Source organism: Diadema antillarum, unplaced genomic scaffold (assembly GCF_040938485.1).
Source record: "Diadema antillarum isolate AM-2024a unplaced genomic scaffold, OU_Dant_1.0 scf00000001, whole genome shotgun sequence".
In the NCBI taxonomy this organism is placed as follows: Eukaryota; Metazoa; Echinodermata; class Echinoidea; order Diadematoida; family Diadematidae; genus Diadema; species Diadema antillarum.
Window position 1 is genome coordinate 1,014,504 of NW_027270890.1, and position 24,980 is coordinate 1,039,483.

Sequence of the window (24,980 nt, forward strand, 5' to 3'; positions counted from 1 at the left end):
GTGAAAACAATGTACTCCATTCATCAGAATGGTTTTCAAAAAATTGAGTAAGACCATGGGGAAACTAAAATCACCAACAAAATATGTTTGCCTAGGGACAGAGAGAGTTAAAGACAAGAAAGCTTGTGTCTTGGTGGGCTTACATGTGTGTGTCTTTATCTCTTCTTACCTCGCACATTTTCCACTGAAGCTAGATAATGCTGCTGTAATTCAACTACCACGTCCGACTCATTACTTGCTGCAGTCTGAAATGATATATATTCAACATAAATGCTTGTAACCAAAGAATTATTCTCATCTTTATTAGTGACATGTAGAGTGAGTGTTAATTCCTTCAATCTTAGAAAGTGAGGAAATAAATCCATGGACAGAAAGAGAGGCATGGTTAACAAGAAAGTCACATACGACGAACAACCACAATTTTAGTCATCGAGCACAAATCGATATGTCAGACATTTTGCGATTAGTGACTGGTTTGAAAATGGGCACATTCTATGCAAATACTATTCAGTTTTCGAATTGATGAAATTCTTAATAAGGGGGTCATAGGTTCAAATCCTGCACGAGTATGTGTGTCGGTGATTTCTTTTGTCATGGCTACTAATGAAATACTGATCAATTCTCGGTATCACCATTGCACAAAAACTTCTGCACACGCTGGAGAGCCCTGTCACAGATACACCGTGGGATTCCTCGGGAGCATTGCCACTTCCGGTTGGTTTGCGCCTGTCTCAGTTCCCAAGCGATTCAATGCAATTTTCATCTGTTTTTCTTTCGTTGCTGCTTTTTTCTTCGGTTAGAATTAAGCTAAAAAAGGGTTTAAAATCTCTAACTTTTACGATACCCCTGGATAAAGATGGAACGTGACCAGAGTGCATATGCAGCCAAAACTGGGTGAAGTTTGTCCCTTGAGCTATCCCATAATGCATCTAAAGCGATGCTCACAAGGCACCCAGGTATTGTAGAGGCAGGGCAATTTGTAAATCAGTTACTATTAGTCTGGAAAAGCTCAGACAGTAGCCTTTACTGTTTGTGATTGTGTATAATATAAAGATCCGTACGTTTTGAAATCTAATAATGATGTATATCTAAACTTAAAAACTGGAAATAAACTCATTGAAGCGACATTTCACTTATTATCAATTGGCTTCCAAAGGGGAATAAAGATCCCATCAAAGGAACACCCTCATAATTGCGTGAAACTGTGCAGAGTCTATGTACACTAGACCTCGTCCAGGCTTAAAGACGACTTGGAATCCTACGAGCACCCCTGTCCCACAAGTGCGACGAGTTAAAGTGGAGGTCTCTTCTTTTGTTGAGTGTGGGTCCCTCCACTCATTTCCTGATGGCCTCTTTGATACCACGCTCAAACCATCTGGATTTCAAGTCCAGAATAATCACTTCCTTGGTTATCAAATGAACGTTTACTTGAGTTTATGTGGGTGTAGACTGCCGAATCCAGGATACTATTCGAACTGTTGGGCCTTTAATGTTGGTTCATACGGGCCTGCAGCAATTACTGAATATATGGGCTGTTCCTTCTATGGGATCTTCAAGCCAAGTGATAATTGGCGAAATGTTGCTTCAAGTGCATTTATTTAAAGTTTTTTTATTCAAACATATATCATAATATATTTTGACTGGATGAATGAGAAGAACTACAATTCAATGTCAGGGCATTGCTCTGTGTTGCCCTGTGTCGCTGGCTCTGCCGTGCAGATGTTATTTGATAAATGTCTCGAAAAGAGGGACAAGAACAAACAAGCAAAATTTTGATGGAAAAAAAGAAACAATTCAAACATACCTGTACAGCAACACTGATCTGAATTGGTGGTTTCGTCCCCTTGGCCAAAGCTCTCCTTTCCTCCTCCCACTCTGCCTTCATCTGCTCTATCAGAATGGAGTGTTTCTGCTGAATGGCTGACACCCTCTCCTTCATTGACTCCATGGTTACTAAATTTGCTTCATGCATCTCAGATTGCAGCTGCTATCGTAAGAAGGACCCAACATGGATGACGTTAGTCCAGGGTAGTATTAATCCATCATTGTCAAAGTATCATTTAGTTATTTCTTTAATGCAAATATATTTGGGCTGTTGTGTCATTCCCTATATTCACCGTTTCTCACTAACACAAGCAACAGACAACTTCTTATTTTTGTCTTTCTGTAACTACGCCACACTTACTTTCATGCCAGAATGATAAACACTATTACAAATGCCTCTGCATGTCCTATTTACATGGTTTGTATGCTTCGGTTTCTTCATTTTCTGATAACTTCCCAAAATGTGCAATATCTCTTCTTTTTTTTTTTGTGGGGGGTTAAAAGATAAATGAGTGACTAACGTTAGGTGGATTATGGGAAACTCAAGACTTGTGATTAATCTCTAAACAAGATTGAAAACAATTTTACACTAAACCTACATCCTAGCCTATGTACAATAGTATCACTTACAGAAGGCATGGGGCACAAGAATAGTTCTCAAAGAATTCTAATCACTACTGTCACTGGGGTCTTTCAGACAGATTCATTTAAAAAAAAAATCATATTTTCAAGCCAGGACATGTCTCACTTGATGAGTTGCCATCTAAAGTTACAGCAGGGCTAGTTTTTGTTTTAATCCTTTCAGGGCCATAGCAAGCACTGAACAACAAGTGCACCTACATTTAATTCTTCCTGCACAGTCCTTTCAGCTTCATGCAGCTTGGCCTGGCACAGCCCAAGCTCATCCCGCAGCTCTGATACTTCCTTCTGGTGTTTGGCCTTCAGCTTGGTGTATTTGTCATGAATGCGCCTCTCATCTTCTCTGGCAACCCTTAGAGTTCCCTTGATCTTCTCCAAGTCCTGCCTTAGTTTGTCTAGCTGATTCTGAGCTTTCTTTTCCTGGGCAGAGTTTTCTTCCATGGCCTTTGAAAGGGAAAAGAAAGCAAGTATTGCAGACCTTGTGAGCAATGTCTATTCAAAAGAGTCTTAGAAAGACTTCTGTGGCTCAGCAGTTTTGTATTATCATAGCTTGGCATTACAGAGGACTTTTGTTGATGTGTTCTGCTTTAAAAACCTGTATAATGTGGTTAAGATTTCCGTGAAAAGAAACCCAATGATTATGCAATGGTGTTTCATTGATATACATACATTTGATGCTTACTGCTTTTAAATCCTCAGGTCCACTGTATTACAATCAGTAAAGACTTGGTCACTCGCACACACATGAAGTAGGTACAGACTAGCTATATTATTACACTTGTATACACAGTGATTGCAACTTGGTGCATGCAGGGGCCGGAAATAAATAATTCTACGCTACACTGATTGCATCAAGCAATGTATCATTACAGAACATCATCTTACAAAAGATAGCACAAAATGTTGTTCTTTAATGGAGTCAGTATGAGTTTTTGTAACAAAAAGAGTTGTATCTATCATATTGCAAAACAAAGTCCTTGCCTGGTGATACCCTTTAACTGTTTGACCTACATTCTACCTGCATTACCAGTAAATAAAGGATAAGCCTGTATGTTCACTTTGATTTTGCATTTATGATTCTTACCTTGATCATAATATGACTTGTGCTTATAGTGCCTTGTCTATGTTGCTTAAAGCATTTTAAAACTCACTATTGTCATGGCATCTGGAATCAAGCCCGCATTGATGGTGCACTAATTTCACTACTACCTGCAAACCATTCAAGCCAGTCTGTCCACCCAATCCATGCCAAGGATACTCACATGATTTTACCTGTGAATGCTTATGGTTAGCAGCCTTATAATTAAAATGATTTCCTTTCATGTAATTGTAAAGCATTTTTTTTTTGAAATGTGAAACAAAATGTTCTACAAGTTTGTACAGACTGGAAACAAAACTCACTGAAACAAAAAGACAGAAAGGAATTACAGCTGTCTTTATTAATTTCAGACAAATATTTTTGCAGCATTTAGATAGATTTATCCAGAGCCATATCTTTTTATAACATTACATCCAACACTTCTAGACAGGAAATGTCTAAATGAGGTATCTGGAAGATGTTACGTTCACAAAACAACTAAATAACAAGGACACAGCTGAACTGTGTGGAATGTTAGAGCGATGTAAGATGGAAAGCTAAAGGTCCTATTGCAGTGAAGAAGCCTGCATTTGATTATTTATGTTAGGAACAAAGGCCCGAATTCACCAAGGCGGTACAAATGAAACCATGGTTCAAACCATGGACAAAAACCATGGAGCGCCAAGTGTCGCATGGAATATTTCGTTACGAAATTGGTCATTTCGTCGACAAAATGACCGTTTCGTTAATAAAATTATCATTTTGTGGACGAAATGTTCATTTAGTTACAGAATGTTGTCATTTCATTACAAAATAATCATTTCATTGACGAAATGACTGATTTCATAACGAAATATTCCATGTGACACTTAGCGCTTCATGGTTTTAGTCCATGGTTTAAACCATGGTTTCATTTGTACCACCTTTGTGTATTTGGGCCAAAAGGTTTGAAAGAACAATGACCTTGGCCAATGTCTCTCTCAGCTGCTTCTCCTCCTTGTCCCACTCCTCCTTGGCTTGATGGAGGGCTGTAGTCACTCTCTCACTCAGGTCCTCTTCCTGGTTAGCCTGTCTGGACTGCCACTCAGCATGCTGCACTGCGTGGTCTGCCTTCATCTGATCTATGGTAGCTGCAGTCTCCTTGACATACACAAATCATTACAAAAGTAAACAATAACTTGGGAAATATCATGTTTTGTCAGCTGCACTGTGTGTTCATTGCTCCTGCCCCAAACCAAAACAAGACAAAACAAACTAGAAATATCACTGAAGGTGATTAATACCCCCGCCCCGTGACGACAGTCTTACCCAAGGAATGATCTTTACTTGATCTTCTGCCATTTAAATGCCGTTACCATGGCAACGGAGCTTCCGACACGTCCGAAAAATATGTCTTGCACATCTTTCCACCAAGACTATTGTGTGTGCCACATTTCATAAGCTTTTGTCAAAAACTGAGGAAGTAGTTCAATCCACAAGATCTTTCCTTGATCTTCCGCCATTAATATGCAGTTACCATGGCAACGCAGCTTCCGACACGTCCAAAAAATATGTCTTGCACATCTTCCCACCAAGACAAATGTGTGTGCCACATTTCATGAGCTTCAGTCGAATACAGAGGAAGTAGTTCAATCCGCAAGATCTTTCCTTGATCTTCTGCCACTTATATGCCGTTACCATGGCAACGCAGCTTCCGACACGTCCGAAAAATATGTCTTCCACATCTTCCCACCAAGATCAAGGTGTGTGCCACATTTCATAAGCTTTGGTCAAAAAACTGAGGAAGTAGTTAAATCCGCAAGATCTTTCCTTGATCTTCTGCCATTAATATGCCGTTACCATGGCAACGTACTTTCAGGTACTGTCAAAAAATGCGTCTTGCACATCTACAACCAAAGGCACACATCTGTACCAAGTTTCATGGAAATTGGGCAAAAACTGAGGAAGTAGTTTGCAACACAAAATTTTCCATCATTTTGGCTCATAATATGTGAGCTGTTACCATGGCAACATACTTTTTGTCACTGTCAAGAAATGTGTCATGCTGACCTATATCCTAAGACAAACATTCAATATGAATTCCATGAGAATTGGAAGAACACTGATGAAGCAGTTTTGCCATGAAGCATTTTGCCCTATATTTTACCAATAACATGCCGTTACCATGGCAACGCACTTTTTGCCACTGCGGAAATATGTGTCTTGCACATTAACATATTCAGATGAACATCTGTACCTAATTTCATAAAAATTGATCAAAAACTGTGGGAGGAGTTCGCGACGCAAGATTTGTACCCATTTTTGCCCATAATATGCCGTTACCATGGCAACGTACTTTTGGGTACTGTCAAAAAATATGTCTTGCACATCTACAACCCAAGGCACACATCTGTGCCAAGTTTTATGGGAATCGGTTGAAAACTGAGGAAGTAGTTCGCGACACAAGATTTGCAACGGACCGACCGCCCGACCGTCTGCTGATTCCTATATACCCCCTTCAAACTTCGTTTGGCGGGGGTATAACAAGGAAGTATGAATTATAGGTGCCAGGAAGTATTCACTTCATTTTCTGTATGCATAAAGATTTTTGCCTTTAAGTGCCTTGATGGTCTACATATATGTGCATGGACAGGAGAGCACACATTGTGTACCTACTAAGAAGTATGGAAATAGCTGACTGCAAATTTTGCTTTTAGCACTAACATCTCTTCTTCCTTTGTTACACTGGCAACACTAGTTTAACAGAAAATATCTAGAAACTTTCCTTTGTTGATGTGGTAAGGGGAAAGCTCCAAGATAGTTACTGTAAGTGTGAGTGAATTGTTGGTAGAGAATAAACCTGTTTGCCATGACTGCTCAACCAGGGACTTTGACATCTTAATCCTGCGGAGTAACATGCTTTCCTTACCAACAGTAAGAAATATTGTACTCCTATTTTCTGAAAAAGCATGTTCAAGAAATTGGAGGTAGCCTAAAAAGGACACGTATAATGTAGACAGCATTAAAAGGTACAGAAAATGTCTGACTGTAGTCATCAATTGGGACTTGGGCTCCTCTTGGCACAAACACAAAGTCACATACAGAGGATTCTCTTTCATGGACACAAAGATTAAAAGAGGAGAGTAACAGGATTTGCAAACTGAGCTCTGCTTGTAATTTGTGTCTGTATTTTTCTTGAATCCATGGCCATAATGCTTGGTTCTGTTACACATTACAAGGTCTGTCAGAAGACCATTCCAATAGGGTGGTATCCATACCAGGATGCGGCCCCTATGCGTTTTCTTTCAAAAGATTTCAAAGGTTTGTTTAGGTCACATCAATCAGCCATTAAAGTGGAATAGTCATTTCAGTTCATTCTTCCATACAGCTCACCCTTTCTAAGGACATCCTTTTCTGCTTTTCCTGCTTTATCCACTGTTCCTTAGCTGTGTCGAGTGCAACAGCCACCTGGTTCACGACATCTGCCTCTAACTCGGCATATTTCTTCTGTACTGCCTTCAAGTCTGCCGTCAACACTAACATCTCATTTTCCTTCTCCTGATGACAGATTTAGAGATAATCAAATTTCACAAATTTCACAAAAGTGCACAAGTGAAAGTTTGCAGAGCAATCACTGTACTTCTGTACTCATGAAGGATGGAATCACCAAATGCAATGTTATTTTTTTTTCCCATGATTTTTTTTCCCATGGGAATTCTTTCCTTCAGAGAGATTATTGAATAAAACTTTGATTCTGGTAGAATCTAAAATGACCTTATGATAGAAGCAATGCACTGAAAAGAAGAAAATGCAAAGAAATCTTCAAAAATATCCCTGGCTAAAAGATGTGACATGGGTGAAGTTTCCAGCAAATTCCACTGCATGTGCAGCACTTCTTTTCCCAATCATTCCACCCACAAGGTTCAGTAACACTGTACTAGTATGTTTCAGCTGCTTTCACAGCCAGTGATACTGTCAAGTTGGAATATTCCGTGGAAGGGAATTCCCGTCTCAGTAAAGAATGCTATCAGCTGTGGGACTGACATTAGAGTTCCGAGATGAGTATTCCATCTCACAAGTTATGAATGGAGTCGTAGAAATCAATAAGATAACATGACAATGGCAGACAAAGCAAATGCTTAAGTCAATGCAGCTTGTGTAGCATGCAATTGTATGTTTTGTACACTGCAATGGAGATATGTGCATGATAGTGCTTATTGGCAGTGCCCTAAATTGCATGATTTTATATTTTAACATCAAAGTGGTTTTGAACTGGATATACCTGCCACATTCAGGTACATTTCTATAGACATATATGTGTCCTAGTAGAGGGGAGTCTTTCACTCACTTCCTTCTTTGCTCTGTCTCCCATTGCTGCAGCTCTCTCTTCCTCTATTGCCTTCTTTATCTGAGTCTCAATGTGCTTTTCAAGCCCCTCATATTTAGTCCTCCATGAGGAGAGCTCATGCTTCTGCTCACATTCTTTTTCTCTTGCAGCTTCCTCCTGACAGAAAGGAGAAGGGAAACCACCTATTTAAAAGCAGTTAGCTTCAAAGCAGATACAGCCAAAATGGAATATGTGTAGACATTTTAAACAGAGGAAAGAAATTACTTAATCCCCCCTACAAATCTATCTTAAGATTGTAAGATTTGAGCCCTCAAAACCAAGTGCATGTGTCAAAGTATCTGTGTCTTGTCAATAGAAATTGACTACAATGTAACACCCTGAGACTCAAGCACATTTATTTGGTAAAGTTGCTGTAATGGAATATTAGACAAATAAAATGACAGATGTACATTTGCAACAATTCACAAAATATATCCTAGGCGATATCCATCAGCCAGTACAAAAATAATAGGACTTTATACCTGCTTGGCTCTTAACTGAAGAAATTCTTCCTCCTTTTCCTTTTTGGCCCGCTCCTGCAAGATTACCACTTCTGCTCGATGGTTGGCCTCAAGAGACACTTTCAGCTCATCAAGAGCTTTTTGTTTCTCTTCCTGCAGCTCTGTCCTGACCTGTTGAGAGAGATATGAGATTAATATTAGGCAATTACTCTAGCACGACAGTAATAATCTATACTTATCATCAATTACACCACGCAATACAGGGCGGTGAGGTGGCTCAGTCGGTAGCATATCTGTCTTGCTATCGAATGGTTTGAGTTTGGGTACAGTCTAAAATCCCAATGAGCCTTATACTGAATAATGTTGTATGTTATCATGTTGTCCCCTCTAGGAGAGGCAAACAGTCCGTTTCTCAAATGGGACATAAAATGAAGGTCCTTAGTGTTACACAGTCACAACCCACGCATATGAAAATCCCACTCCATCTATTCATTCATCGCAAAGAGCATGGTGTATATCAAACCCAGTGAAATGGTTCACCCCATGTTTATTATGAAACTGTACCCCATGGAAGACCAGCTAGTGTATCTGAATATGGGCTATCCAGCTATCATGTACAGATGGAAAAATGAAAAAAACAACAAACAAACAAATATATTGTGCGTTCAGTAATAGTTTTCATTGTTACACATTGTAATCCTCAAGTTGCAGACAAGATGACATTGGTCTTCAGAAGGAAGTTCTCACTGTAATCCTTTAAAAGTATTTCTAAATCAATAAGGATTAATTAGAATCATTTTTGATGGTGCCATATTGGCCCCTTCACATCATAAAAAACTGCAACGAAAGTAGACATTGACTAATTTACACTGTACTCCCCAAATTTCCTGAAGTATTTGTGATCACATGGACTATCCAATACAAATTATTTTTCTCTATGAACAATTTCCTATTGTGGTGGAGTCTATCACTGATACTTCTTGTAACAGACAACAGAGCGTCCATTAAAGGGAATGGGGAACCTGTTTGACTAGAAAGCAGCCTATGGAAATATTCCCAAAGGAACAAAGCTAGTTTCAATGATCTTTCTGGCCGTGTCCAATGATGACCTGTGAAGATATTGAGTCGCAAATTTTCTTTGCCATTTGATTTTCATTTCACAGTCACTTTTCTTTTTATCAGTGGACACTCACTACCTCTGAACCTTCCTAACGCTGCAAAGAATCAGCACCAACTTCTGCAAAGAACATTTACCACTCAATAGAAGCAATCCAATGATCTCTTGTGATAACACCAAGACTCATCAATAACCACATACATACGGTACAAGAGTACATCAAGAATACAGTTTTGTATCAACACACTATAAGAAACAGAGCATTTATGTTGTTCATCTTTAAATGCAAAGCGTCGTTCATTATGCATTATATACCAATACCTCATTTGCATAGTACCAAACTGAACCCTTTTTGGGTATGTACATTGCACACGGTACATACACAGACATGTGTACACACACTGTAGATGTATGGCTTCCATTAGTGGGAGAGGTGACCTTTGTCCAGTGCAATTGCAATACAGTGTACAAATGTCTATGGCATAAAAGTATAAGATGACACTTTTTCAAGAGTGACATTTCAAATCTGGATAGATAAAAATCTTAATCATTTCTAAGTAGGTTTTATATTTCTTTTTGGTCAAGTTCGATTTTTACTGATCTTATAAAAAAGCTCAAGTCACTCTTATCATGCTGACTAGGTTCAAATTGAAAAACCTGTCTAAGTCCTTGAAAATTCTTGATTTAAATTTCTTTTATCATCGCTGTGTTTGTTTTCACTTCCACATCACATCACACACACACTCAAACAAACAAAACAAATGAAGGGAATGCTCTCTTTTGACTGATACTTTACAAAATGACCTTCCATATCCCTGAGGTGGATGATTTTGACTGAATTTCCCCCGATTCATTTGAAACTTGTTATCATTACAGTAATTTGGAATGAGATATATCCTTTCATCAACATGCACACTGTCAGAGCAAGTAATAAATGGAAGCTCTTTACCCACTTTATTTACCTGCATGATAGCTTCTGTACACATTTCTTCCATTTTCTTGTTGGCATCTTCCTCCAGTGATTTCTTTTCTTCACAGATCTCTAGATATAGCTCTTTAGTCTTGTGCAGTTCTTTTTCAAGTTGACTCTTCTCATTCCTGGAAAAATATGATGAATCGGTGTATGTGTACATAAAAGCTACTTAAATTTTCTTAAAAGAGGATGTTCGATGCAATAGCCATCATGATATTTTCAATGTACACTTCAATACTTTACTCTCTATGTGTGACTGTGCATCACAAAACTAACAAAGTCGCATGCCCTGATTTTATATGAGGACTAAAAAAAGGTAAAACAGGTAAACCTTGTCAATCTTGAGTTTTTCATATCATCTGAAAGAGCAATTCTTTTTCTACATTATTCTAAAGTTTCAGATATCACAAAAGAATGGGAAACTGCATTTTTAGGAGTTTTTCCAGAACACATCTTTGTAGAATAGTTTGATTAGGTACAGTTGGCAGCAGAATTATTCAACCCCCTTGCATTATGGACACTATGGCAAATTAAATAACATTACAATTACTAAATCATATACAAGTGATGAACAGATAGTTTATTACAAATAATTACCTGATCAATAGTCTTTGATTTGCATATAGTTAGAAACTTATATCATTCATGCATGAAGAGATACGGTCCAGTAAGCACATTATGGTCATTTCAGACCTTTCTGTGATCACTGAAGCATGACGTGTTATGGTCTGATGATCATGATTAATTTCTTTTGTTTTTATGGAATTCTAAATAATATCTTGCCATTCTATACACAACTCTTAGCATTTCAATGGGTTATATTCATTTTGACATGACTTAAACTTTGAATTATTAATATCATGGCTAAACCTCAGTACAAACTCTATGGTGGCAACTTTCACTAGAAATTAGTTCATTTAAATATTTTTGTACAATGAAAAATACCAATTGAAATATTAAGAATCCTACATCAAATTCAGTCATATTGTGTCACCTATCAAAACATTGAGTGAACAAACCATGTTCAACGAAGCGTTTCACGTTACGCTTCAGTGATCACCGAAAGGACTGAAAATGACCATAAATGTGCTCACTGGACCATATCTCTATATACATGAATGATCAAAGTTTGTAACTATTTACCAATCAAAGGCTACTGATCTGTTATTTACTTGTAACAAACTATCTGATCACCACTTGTATGATTTAGTAATAATCTGCAGTTATAATGCAATTCATTATGCCAGAGTGTCCAAAATGCAAGAGAGGGGTTGAATAATTTTGCTGCCAACTGTATGTCTTTCATTTCGTGAAAACCCTTTACACAGTCTTCACTTTCAACTTTTGAATGGATGATGCCATTGCCTTGAAAGTTGGTATTAGTCACGGAGAGAGTGTGTTAATAGAGTGTGCTCAATTTCAGCATAATCTGATAAGTTCTTCATTGTTGTTGCTATGGGGTTTTCCATCCTGTTTTTTGTCCCATTCATTGCACAGAGCACAGCTTGGTAAGATCAAGGGCTTGAATACACCCTATACTTCAGAGCCTCTGTTCTCTGTACACACTATTCTAGAGTGTGTGCTTTCTTTCTAGTATTTAGATAGGTTAAAAGAGTCCATTTGAGTTCAGTTATATATCATTTGAAAGCTTTACCTGTTGAGGATGGGCTGATTTTGCTAAAACAGGCATTTCTCATAGGCACCTGGCCGAGTATACTCCAGACTAGTCTTCAACGGGTTAAAATCTGCTCTTTCAGAATCTGCCTTAACAAAAAATGGATGTCTGGCGACTCTTTGTTAGTTTTGTGATACAGGGTCACATATATATGGTACATAATATAGACACAATGTGGGATGGATTCCCCCCCCCCTGCGAGATCTCGGCCATCGGTAGTGCGATCGCGATGAAATTTTGTATGCGTGAGACCCGCGTCATAATCTACAAGATTGTGTCATGAGATTTTTTGAAACAATCAATTTCTAATTTTAATTAATCAATTATGCAAATTAAGCTCAAGGTGATATTTTAGCCTAATTAAAAGCATTGAGAGTCTAATTTTTGATCTGTAAATCTGTTTCAGCATATTCAACAATTTTACATCACAAAAACTTCCAAAACTCATTTCAATTCTTTATGACTTTCATGACAGAGCACCGTTTTCCATAGGAAATGTACACAAAATCACAAAATTGTACCCGTTTTGGGGCGACATTCCGTTACAAAAATGGGCATGGCTTCGCAAAAGTATGCGCGGACGTTGCAAATTTGGTCTCAAAAGTTGCGCGAGACTTGAACGAAGAAAGTCAAGAAGCCTCGCGACGAGGCCTTCTCGCGTTACAGAATTATAGCGCGAAACGTCGAGGGGGGGTGAATTCCGCCCCCCCCCCCCAGCCCTTTTAGGGTTAAACTAAACCTAAAACCCTATTACAACCATAACCCTAAGTCCCTGGAGAAAATAAGACCCCAGCAATTGTCACAGGAGCAAATGTCATGTCACCGTGATATATATGTGTATTTCTACCATACTAGAGAGATTTTAGCACAGAAGTTACAGATGTCACATTTCTATTGTTTCAAAATGGCTTAAATTGGACACCAAAAGTGTGACATACACTTACAGCATAAAAGAAGCCAGTTTATGTACTTATTTCTACTTAATACATATCACTTTTATGTAAAATTCCCTGCAATTACATGTACTTTGCAGCGAATATCACGAAATCCCAATGAAAATGTTAAAGAGTGCTCCAAAAATCATATTTGCCATGAGCATAATGTGTCTAATTACTCTTGGCATCCAATCTATTTGACAGTATACAAATTATGCACTGGTCTCTATGCATCACAAGGTATTGTGTCCATTGGGTAACTATGAAATGCTTAACCCATGAGGTGAAGCAGAATGGGTTTAGGTTAAACTCCATAGTTACCGCAGGCACACTATTCCTTCTGACGCATGAAAAGAACATACATCATTTGTTTTATAGAACAGTGACAAATTTTGCCCGAAATCCATTGTTTCAGACAATTTTGAAAGTCTTTCTTTTTTGCTTGCCATAGATGAAATCTGTACCAGAGTTTTAGTAATTCAATGTGAAAACACTTTGAGGAATCACATTGTTGCCTTATTAGATTTAAGTCATTGTACCTGTGGTCAAAACATCACTTGCACTGGCATCAGGAAATTTTAATTTATTCAACATCTTTTTTGAGCAGTATTGAACAGTCTATTGAAGGGTGTGGGAGCTTGTTTCACTCATTAACGTAAACATTTAAATAGTACACACCAAATAAATAAATAAATAAATAAATAAATGATAAAAAGTTATTTCAATGGTTACAACACCTGACTTCCTGCAGCTGGTAACGATGGGCCTCTTCCATGCTGTCCTTCTCATCCTGAAGTTCACTGACTAGCTGCTTCCGCAGATTCTGAGACGTGTCTTCATGTAACTGTAGGCATGTTCTTTGACACCTAACCATGAACAGCAATAAAACGGGACCACTCTTCACTAGTCATGCAAGACATACTTACAACTAAACTTACTTCTGTATGTTCTACACAAATACATTTTAGAATGCAACAACAAATCATTTCTTAAGGTAAAAAACATTCAGCAAGGTATGATTAACTTACTGCCCTCTATCTTGCAAACAGAACTGGTAATATTTGCACTGTTGAAAGAAACACTAAAAAGGTAAGCCATCTCCACTCACAACATGCAATCACAATCACTGCATTGACTTCACATTGAAGGCAAGTCAGGATTAGTATGATGACCATGTTGTCTTCTTGGGTGTTGAAAGTTTTGTCCTTGCACTATTTGGTAGTAGTCCTTAACCTTATTGTGCTTTGCAAATGTTGGAAACTAATTGCCAGTGACTATGATATCTTTCAAGGCTTCCATGACGGTAGAATGTTGGGTGGTAGAAGGCTTAATGGTGCACCACATATTTTTTCTTCGGTATGTATGTGACCCTGAAAATGTGGCCACCAGGTTGAAGGAGCACCAGGCCCATGGCCGACAGGACAAACGGAACAAGTCTGCGATCATCCACCATACTCACACCTGTGAACACAGGATTCTATGGGATGAAAGCAAGCTCTTTACTCAAGTCCCTAAATGGTACCAACGACGAGTGAGAGAAGCTCTGGAGGTTGTGGTGCATGATACTGTCCCTGAGGACAGTGGTCGGACAGTGGTGTCCATCTCAGCAATATCTGGTAATCTCTACTCAACAGACAGGCTAATTAATACCTTTTAGCCTCCACAATGGTGGTCTAATTGCTAGTTACAGTTAGACACCTTTTACAATGTGTGCAGCCAACCGTGACAACCCCACAGGCAGGAACTGACTGTGTGCACTCTACCACGACCTCCTTACCTACTGAGATCTGTTCAGCCAATCAGAGACTTTCCCTCCTGGAACTCAAAGCCTCTGTGATCCTTCCTGAGGGTAAATAAACTGAATTTTCCTCTAATTACTCATCTTTTCATACCGTTACTTTATATTTTTTCATCGGTTACTGTTACTTTATATCTTATCATTGATTATGTTATGTTTCTGTTATAGTTACATTCCCATCTAACCTAAATGTTTATTCTCCTCAGTGTGTGCTTCCTTTCATTTTGTAATGTTCCAATTTTATATTAGCTCCATAATGGATTTAACATGACATGCATAGTTTATCTTGTTTGTGAGCAGCTCTTATCCCACGTCCGTTGCCAACCCGTAATTTTTGTTTTGCTATGTTCTAGCTTTGTTTATTTGTTGGTTTGTTTGTTTCTATATGTTTTTTGCTCCCAGTTTCTTTTTTCCCTTTAAACTTGCAGCGGTTTCAATACTGCCGAATACGCCTGTATCATATTGTCTGGCTTCTGTAAATTACACTGTCTGGCAACCTCAGCCATTCGTCAAAATCAACGCAAACTTCCTTTGTGCGCCGACACGCGACAGGTGCGCACCGCATTCTTCGCCTTCGTCATTTGCGCTGATGTCCGCGTAACTTACATTCCAGCTGTGGTCGGATTTCACTACACACACATCTTGTTTTGTTGTCATGGACACGAACTACCAATTAGTTGTGAGCTGTTCAGTTTCATTAGCCAATTACAACTCTGTAAGCTCTTGTCCATGACGATTTTCCTCTGGCCACGCTGTCACACATTCTGATGCTCCCTCACTTCACAATTAGCTTTCATCCAGAGAGCACGTCCTAATCGTTGAAGTCATTTCGTGTATTACATTTCTTCCCACTTCTTTTCTTGCGGACAATACCCGCGCCGTGGACTGTCATACTTACGGATGACACCTTTTGGAATATACATCACGCAGAATACTGCATTTTCATACTACTCCAATCTTGGATTTCCATTTTATTTGCTACCGCCTGCCACATCTACCGGCTGTGCTCATGGTTCTACCTCCCGTTGACTGTCAAGGATACTTTAGTCAGTGAGTAGGTATTTCATAATAGCCCTACACACTAAAATACCTACAAACTTATTGATTTTATGGATATATCAGATTAGAGGAGTCAATAACAGGTTCTGGTGCAGTAAACACCTCTCACACATTGGAGTGGACTAGGCCTCTTGAAGGTGAGAAATCTGCTCAATGCACAGAGCTGGATTGTTCACAAGGTGTAACCCCAGAAAATGGAAGATCAGGTGGGAGGAACGTTTCACTGATGCCAGACCTGTGACCCCTCATGAAAAGTAAAACAGAACAAGCCAAAAAGAAACAGAAACCTGCACACAGATGGCGTTAATATTCAGCACATGAATCGTATGCCAAAAAAATTAACAACTACAACAACAACAATTACTCATTCTATTGTAAACAACAAGAACATGCTTGCCGAAACATCGGATGTGCGTAGGCCCTTTTCCAGGCCCTATACATACCCAAGAAAGAACATGTGGTGCACCGTTTCGCCTTCTAGCACCTAACTGTCAGTGACTAGATTATTCAATCCCCTAATCCCTATTGTGTCACCATGGTCATCCTGTCGAACTCAAGCACTGTTACAATTTATAACCCTCTATTGGACAGTCTAACATATCAAATACAGTGATGGTCAAATTTAATAGCCACTGCCAGGTACAGATCATGTGAGGCTGCCCATATCCAATACAAAAAGGGTTTGTGATTGACTACCCTAGAACGCAGGAGAATGCAAACACACTCACAAACACAGACAGACAGACGCACAGACACACAACACTCACAAACCCACACAATGGATGACCGTTATTTGCACTCTGTAAATGGAAACGTAACATACTCTGCAATCACTGTTCCCTAAAAATTTCAGGGACTCTCCTTCGAAAAAAAAACGGGAAAAGCGGGAGTCTTGCTTGTGCTATCACATATCATGTACACACCTATTATAATGATTATCCCTATATATTCAACGAACAATATTAGTTTAATCTTTGCCACTGTAAAAGAAATCCAGTTTAGGCAAGAAGGGTTACCAGTGGTACATTTAATTTATCAAGCACTCGATCATGTGCTGGCATGAAATTACTACCACAAAACAATTTGCAATTATAATAGAGGGTGTCTCTGGAATACACAACTTTGAAATAATGTCTCCGTACAAACTTCCCACTATTCAATCAAATCAATGATTTTTGCATTGAGTTGTTGTTGTTGCTGTTTTTTTTTTTGTTTTTGTTTTTTGTTTTTGTTTTTTTTGCAAGCCACTGACCATCTGCCCTTCATCGACATAGATAAGTACCATTATTCAGTGTTTGAGTAACAGCCATGATAACAATCATTGGCATGCATACTCTGGTTGAATTGGAACCCATGACCTCCCGTCATATTCACTAGACTACCCAGCTTCCACAAACAGCAATGTGACTAACCTCATTCACATACCGCAATTCTGGATACTAGTGTATTCACTGTATGTGCATGTGTGTCTAGTGTAATGTAAAAATCTAGCGGGTACAGGGGGTGTCAAACCATCTTCCAGAAAGCAACACACTGAATCAACTGCTGCATTGAACCGAATGAGGGGACAGGGATTGCGAAATGCGAGAATAGCCAGTGACAGTTATCATGATTATTAGTCAAAACATTGACTGATCAGTGCCTATTCACGTTGATGAAGGGCAATATCCCACTATTTGTTATTCACTTCACTGTTCTGTGTTGTATGCTTGATAACTCCAATAAACATCTCCACTTTAGCGCATTATTAATGCTCTCCTTTTCTGTCAGTGAATGAGATAAAAATGAGATTTCTCACCTCTCAACTGCCTCCTTCTTGTCTTGGTCACTCTCAGAGACCATTTGAGCCATCGCTGTCTTGAGCTCTGTCATCTGGTCTTGGAGGTTTTTGCATTCCTGTGACTTTTTACTCAGCTCAGCTTGCAATCTCTCTTCCAATTCCTTCCTGGCTGAGGCATTACATGCTTGCATTACTGGCTCAGATACAGATCTCTTCAAAGTTTCTATTTCAGCCTGGGGGTCAAAACAAACAGCACCTAGCTGGTAGTTGTCTTTTTCCAAGTACAGTGAAAGCATTGATTGTATCCAACAAATTCAGGCCTATCCAAGTTATTGACTTGCACATTGCAAATATGTGGTTAATACCATATTTACAGTCTTGATATATTTACATGAGACACTCCACTTGACTGAATATCAATTGAACATATTACTCCTGTGAATGAGTTGGATTTCAGACAAGAGCTTTGTGCTCTAAATCAATGGCTAGACTTTTCATTGAAAAAGGTTTACCGTATACCAACAAACATATTTCTTTCTTTTGACTCCTAAGAATTATAAAAAACGTGCCATGAATTCACATTGTCATTCTTAAGTAAAGAATGGAGAAAAAACACACTTGGAAATTAAAACAAGGAAAAGTAGAAATTACGCGGTGCGTAAAATATGTCCCCGCCGGAAGTAGCATTTAGTAGCAAAATGTACAATATAGGTAAAAAATCAAGGTCAAAGGTCAAAGAAGTCAAAGGTCAAAATTCTGTGTACAAGTTTTGAAGCCCTCACCTAGTGCCATCACAAAAAGCAAACGGAATCGAAATCGGGTTAGAAATGGCGAAGGAGTAGCATTTTGTAGCCAATGTACAATATAGGTCAAAAATCAAGGTCAAAGGTCAAAGAAGTCAAAGGTCAAAATTCTGTGTAGAAGTTTTGAAGCCCTCACCTAGTGCCATCACAAAAAGCAAACGGAATCGAAATTGGGTTAGAAATGGCGAAGGAGTAGCATTTTGTAGCCAATGTACAATATAGGTCAAAAATCAAGGTCAAAGGTCAAAATTCTGTGTACAAGTTTTGAAGCCCTCACCTAGTGCCATCACAGAAAGCAAACGGAATCGAAATCGGGTTAGAAATGGCGAAGGAGTAGCATTTTGTAGCCAATGTACAATATAGGTCAAAAATCAAGGTCAAAGGTCAAAGAAGTCAAAGGTCAAAATTCTGTGTAGAAGTTTTGAAGCCCTCACCTAGTGCCATCACATAAAGCAAACGGAATCGAAATCGGGTTAGAAATGGCGAAGGAGTAGCATTTTGTAGCCAATGTACAATATAGGTCAAAAATCAAGGTCAAAGGTCAAAGAAGTCAAAGGTCAAAATTCTGTGTAGAAGTTTTGAAGCCCTCACCTAGTGCCATCACATAAAGCAAATGGAATCGAAATCGGGTTAGAAATGGCGAAGGAGTAGCATTTTGTAGCCAATGTACAATATAGGTCAAAAATCAAGGTCAAAGGTCAAAGAAGTCAAAGGTCAAAATTCTGTGTAGAAGTTTTGAAGCCCTCACCTAGTGCCATCACATAAAGCAAACGGAATCGAAATCGGGTTGGAAATGGCGAAGGAGTAGCATTTTGTAGCCAATGTACAATATAGGTCAAAAATCAAGGTCAAAGGTCAGAGAAGTCAAAGGTCAAAATTCTGTGTAGAAGTTTTGAAGCCCTCACCTAGTGCCATCACATAAAGCAAACGGAATCGAAATCGGGTTAGAAATGGCGAAGGAGTAGCATTTTGAAGCAAAATGTACAATATAGGTCAAAGGTCAAGGTCAAAGGTCACAACTGAAATTCTGTGTAGAAGTTTCAAAGCTCCCATGTAGTGCTATCATATAAAGCAAACAGAATTAAAATTGGCTCATAAATGACAGAGAAGTAGCAAATTGAACATTTTGATCACACACGGACGCACAGACAGACAGACAGACGGACGGACAGACACACGGACACACACACGTACGGAGCCCGTTTCATAGTCCCCTGCTCGAACTCGTTCGGCGGGGACAATTATGACATGACTCTTGAAAATCTATCTATGACACAATAAACAAAACATTTTTAGGACTAATTCTAGTGAATTCATTCCCCCCCCCAAAAAAAAAACCAAACAAACAAACAAACAAACAAACAAACCCCGAACTGTTTTATGCGTCCCACTGCAATACCTTAAAAGTGGTGCAACATGATAATATTTTGAATATAAATAATTATAACATTTCAATGTATTTAAGTCAACAAATAATTTCAAGCCATAAGTGAACTTTTAAAGAGAAGAGAAATTTCAAATGAGAACTGCTACCATCAGCTCATTGATAATCAGGAAATTAAGAATTTGACTAAAGCTGACCTCTGCCTGACGGAGCTTGTCCTCCACTTCCGAAGCTTTCCACCTGTGACTGTCCCCTTCCTCCCTAGCTTCCTTCAATTCAGCCTGGAGGCGTGTCACATGCTCCCTCTTACTCCTGATGCTCTGTAAGGAACGGCTCAGCTCCACTTTCAGTCTTTCCAGTGTCTCCTCTGGTGACATTGGCTGATGATCCCTCGCAGGTCTACACAAATGAAAGCATCATTTACAAAGTCATTTACAAAGGATGAGATACACATTTATTATCATCTGAAGTAAACCATAGAAAGTGTTTAATAGGCTGTCTTTCATAGAAGGGCATATCACTCTCTTCAATCTGCCATTACCAGGTACTAATTTAACTTGTATAAATGCCTGGAACATAGGAAAAAACAACAATTGGGTCTCTGGTTCACATTCATTTCCTATGTTTTTCCCCATATTCTGCTGGTAGTATAGTGTAGAATGCTTATTCCCACATGTTACACTGAACTACATGTATAGCTAAGCTTTTTATTCATGTTTGTTTTGTGTGATATGATTCCATTTGAGAACACTGATTCACCTATAAAATCTAATTTTCATTATATGTAATTATACACAATAGTCTTATTTCGTAAAACCAGAGTGTGTCTGCACAAGCTTGACTTAAATATGACATACATTTGACATTTATTGTGACAATGATATTGATGCCTTAATAACAATGATAATTCAGTGACAGGCTAAATTTGATTTCAAGTTTGTTTGTTTTTTCTTCTGGATATGACATAATCTAACACCTGATCTTTTTGAACATTTCATACATACTAAGTGTGCAAAGTCATTTTATCCTGTAGTTTGACTTTGTATGTAAACACATGTATTTACAATGCTATCATATTAACATGGTATGTATACTGACATACATACATTAATTTTAATGTTCAGTACCGGTACATGCAATTGCATAGGAATTCATGTAAATGCAATATAATATCATTATGATATGATATCAAGTTATTTTTAGCTACTTTTTGGTAAGTTATATAAATTTTTGTTTTCTGTAATCAGTCTCTTTGTAAGCATGACAGTATCAATCTACAAACTTACTGTTATGTTTTTTGTTTGCTTTTATGTTCATGTTGCTGATATCTGTGTGCATCTCAGCAGCCCGCATTGATCTACAATTTACTACACAAGTGCGGTGCATGCATTCTAGCTAGCCGGCCTCAGACTCAGCAGCAGCAGCAGCAGAAGCCGTTAGAACACATGTAGTGAGTAGACATACATCTCATGAATGTATCAGAGCTGTTTATGTACAGTACAGACACACTAGAGCTAAGGTAAAATGTCCATATTCTGGATCCAAATGTGCAATAACTAGATTCTTGAACTTTCAAGGTTCAGAGGATGTTTTCTTTTTCCAACAAGGCCCATCATCCCCCCCCCCCCAAAAAAAAAGGGAATATTTTGGGGCACATTTTTATGTAGGACTCTAGTAGGAGTAGGACTAGTCTAGATACCTAGATCTATCTAGATGTCTACAGATCTAATGAAGATGGCCGTCTAAATTTCAACAGGATTGCCTAATACGTTGGCACCTAGTTCACATGGATATCAAGAGGTTATATAACTGTGCAGGGCTTTGTGTAATGCCAACATACTGGGTTACATGTGGAGTGATTTGCAAAGGGATAATACCAGTCACTGCTGAAGCAGGGTCCTGACTTAAACAGGAGAAATGTTTGTCTCCTGACCCCTCCTGATCAAGCAGGAACCACTGTATTATGGAAAAAAGGTGAGGGCATCTTACCTGAGGAAGGATTCATTCCTCTAGGGACCCTATCACAAAGTTATTTGACAAGTCATAGACTTTGAGAATATAATGCAGTACTCCTTGATTTTGAAATCCTCTCTGTCTTGGAAGATGGAACAAATTTCCATTCATCTCATATGCTAGAAGTCTGTCAATATTGACTATTTGTGTTGGTGTGGCATATTATGTGTGATATGGGACACTTTGTACATATGTATTGTCATCTTGCCCACTCACAAATGGCCACGGATTTGTTTACGGTCTACTTTTGCACATGCACAAGTGGGTAATACAGAATAGGATCACTTGTCGTCTTCAACACTGTTTGACAAGGACCAATCTAATCACACAAGCTGTGGAAGGTCCAAGGATATGAGCAACACAAAAGAAATCAGAATTTCCACACTGCAAGTTCTTTACTTTTTCATCAAAGGCAAAGCCTATAAGCTTACAGTTAAGATTACTATCGTCACCACCACTATTTCATTTGCTACACTTTGCTCATTTGATTCCACGTTAGGTGAATATGTTCCCAAGGTTTTTGTTTTTTTAATGTTTTCTTATTGTGTTTGATTCATTACTATCTATCAAAGTCAGCTTGAACATGGAGTGGCCTTTCACTTTCATAACTTTATAAATGCAGTGGACTCCCATTATAACAAAGTCCTCGGAACCGGCAGTTTTCTTTTGTTATAAAGGAACGAATAAACAATACAAAACATAGAGCCGATAATTTTGCATTGTTTTTTTCTTTTCTTTTTTTCGTTGTAACCGGAATTTCATTATAACCGTGTACGTTATAACGGGAGTGCACTGTATAAGAAATATATAAAGTGACAGAAGGGTGCTTTTGCATGTCCCCTGTTGTTTTCATACATTCTCTATCAATTCTGTCACATAACGACAGAATTACTTTGTCCTTAGGAATGTGTGGAATAAACTGTGTTGCAGAAATCATACAATCATACATTGGGTATTGATGGGTATATAAGGTTTAATTGCACTGAGATGAGTGGGCCATTTTCACTGTTAGTCTAGTGGGATTTCAGAAAAAGGGCTCTCTAAGATGGTGTTAGAGGCATTTTTGAGTAAAAGTTGGAAACCGGTCTCTTTTACCTAATTTGAGTATGCTGAATCTGAAAAATCCGGTTCCCAAGCGAAATTCGCCGATCTTGACCATCTAATTTGCATAAACAAAATGGCTGCCAAGCCATATTTTCAGTTTCAGATACGCATTTTCTAGAAATTCTTTGCAAACGAGCTGAAAAAAAGTGATTTGAAATGTTTGTACAGAGAATAGAATTACAAATTTAAGGGATAAACGTTTCTCAGGTGGTAAATAGTATATTTTATTCATAATTATGCAAATTAGGACTGAAATATGCAGAAGAATATATATATATATATATATATATATATATATATATATATATATATATATATACATTAACACTGGTAGAGGTTAGGTAGGTTTTTTTTCTTGAGAGGCAAAATAAATACTACATATGAAGACTTTAAGGTTTTGAGGGTTAGGAAAACTTCGGTTCCCAAGCGAAATTCACCGATCTTGACGATCTAATTTGCATAAACAAAATGGCTGCCCAGCCACAGAAATTGTGAGTTACAGACACGCATTTTCTAGATTTTTTTTTTTTGTGAACGATCTGGAAAAAAGTGATTTGAAATCTATGCACACTGAATGGACTTAGCAACTTGAGGGATAAACGTTTCTTAGGTGGTAAATAGTATATCCTTTCATGATTATGCAAATTAGTACTGAAATATGCAGATGAATATATATTAACACTGGAAGGTTTTTTATGTTTTTTTTTCTTGAGAGGGAAGTTAAAAACACTAGACATATAGACTTTAAGGTTTTGAGGGTTAGATAAAAACCAGAATCCCTTCTCAGTGGTATCAAAATAAATGCAAATATTGTAATTGGTATGCAAATTATATGTAGGCTTCATGAGTTTTATGTGCATGCAGTTCATTCAATAGCCTATATACCCTGGTAAATTTTTATTTGTTCAAATCCTCTAAAGAGCTCCTTTGGGATTTTTTTTAAGAATTCAAGTTAGGATCTCCCTCCAAGATCTCAAAAGGCGCAGCCAAATTGGCAAATTATCGAAAAGTTTAAGTATTTCAAGTGCGTTTGACTGCAAACTTTCTGCGAAACTTCCCACTACAGCTAGGGATATTTTATGTTATAATGCTGTCCTCGCCAAACTTCTTGATCTCTTGCCAGTGTGACCGGACAACAAAAGATCGTGAAGACTTCGCGATCTTAAACTTTGCGATCCTTTGCCACTTTTGCCTTATCATGATAAACTTAAATAACGATGTTAGAATAGCAGTGAGGGAGAATAATTGGGAAAAAGAAAAGACGTGTGGCACACATCTACCTATATTTGATCGTTGTACATCTGTTATAAGAATGTAACTTACTCAACTTCCAAGACAGTTCGAACTCTGAAATTGCCTCGGCCAGTGCAATCTGCGAAATAAGGGGTTTACACCTTCCTGTTCCTTTTTGTTTTTGTTTTCAATATACGTGGATAACATGCCGCCAGTGATAACCACCAAGTATGATGCATTTCAACTTATTCTTAACTGGACGACGCCACGCTCCTTGTCTGTCTGACTTATGATATATCTCACCAGGTGTGATTCAGATCATAGAAATGACATTCTTAGCAAACAGGCCTCTAGCTTTAAGGGCCAGTGGATTGTAAGAACTAAGGAATAATGAATACTCATTAGAAACCATGTTACATACAGAAGATTCCACTTCGTATCAGACGTAAAGAGTTGTCATTTTGCCTCTCTTAATATGCTTTATCAAGTATAGTTTTTGAATATCCACGTTGTCACTTGAATTTCTGCCCAAGAATTAGGATATGGATCTTTTCATGGAGGACCTGGGTTTTCCACCACCTTGCTAACATGAAGTTACTTTTGTTTCCTTGAGACTAACATCGATCCGATAGCTACCTTAAAGAAGCCTTCTTCCGTAGATACTGGAGTTGTGCTTTTTTCTGCCAGACTGATATTGACAGTAGCACTCTTATTAAAGCAAGTGATCAATGGCTCACA

At 38.3% G+C, this 24,980-nt stretch overlaps 1 protein-coding gene across 1 annotated transcript in view; it reads right to left on the minus strand.

Annotated features, from left to right (window-relative positions):
• The window catches only part of LOC139721104 (uncharacterized), a 51,288-nt gene that overhangs the window by 6,721 nt on the left and 19,587 nt on the right, over positions 1-24,980 (minus strand). Inside the window, exons 11-21 of the mRNA XM_071632467.1 lie at positions 20,090-20,291; positions 17,724-17,938; positions 13,806-13,934; positions 10,448-10,583; positions 8,390-8,539; positions 7,869-8,024; positions 6,914-7,078; positions 4,505-4,681; positions 2,665-2,907; positions 1,805-1,987; positions 170-245 (exon numbers count right to left, since the gene is read on the minus strand). Coding sequence (XP_071488568.1) covers positions 170-245; positions 1,805-1,987; positions 2,665-2,907; positions 4,505-4,681; positions 6,914-7,078; positions 7,869-8,024; positions 8,390-8,539; positions 10,448-10,583; positions 13,806-13,934; positions 17,724-17,938; positions 20,090-20,291 — 1,832 coding nt within the window. The remainder of the gene's footprint in view (positions 1-169; positions 246-1,804; positions 1,988-2,664; positions 2,908-4,504; positions 4,682-6,913; positions 7,079-7,868; positions 8,025-8,389; positions 8,540-10,447; positions 10,584-13,805; positions 13,935-17,723; positions 17,939-20,089; positions 20,292-24,980) is intronic.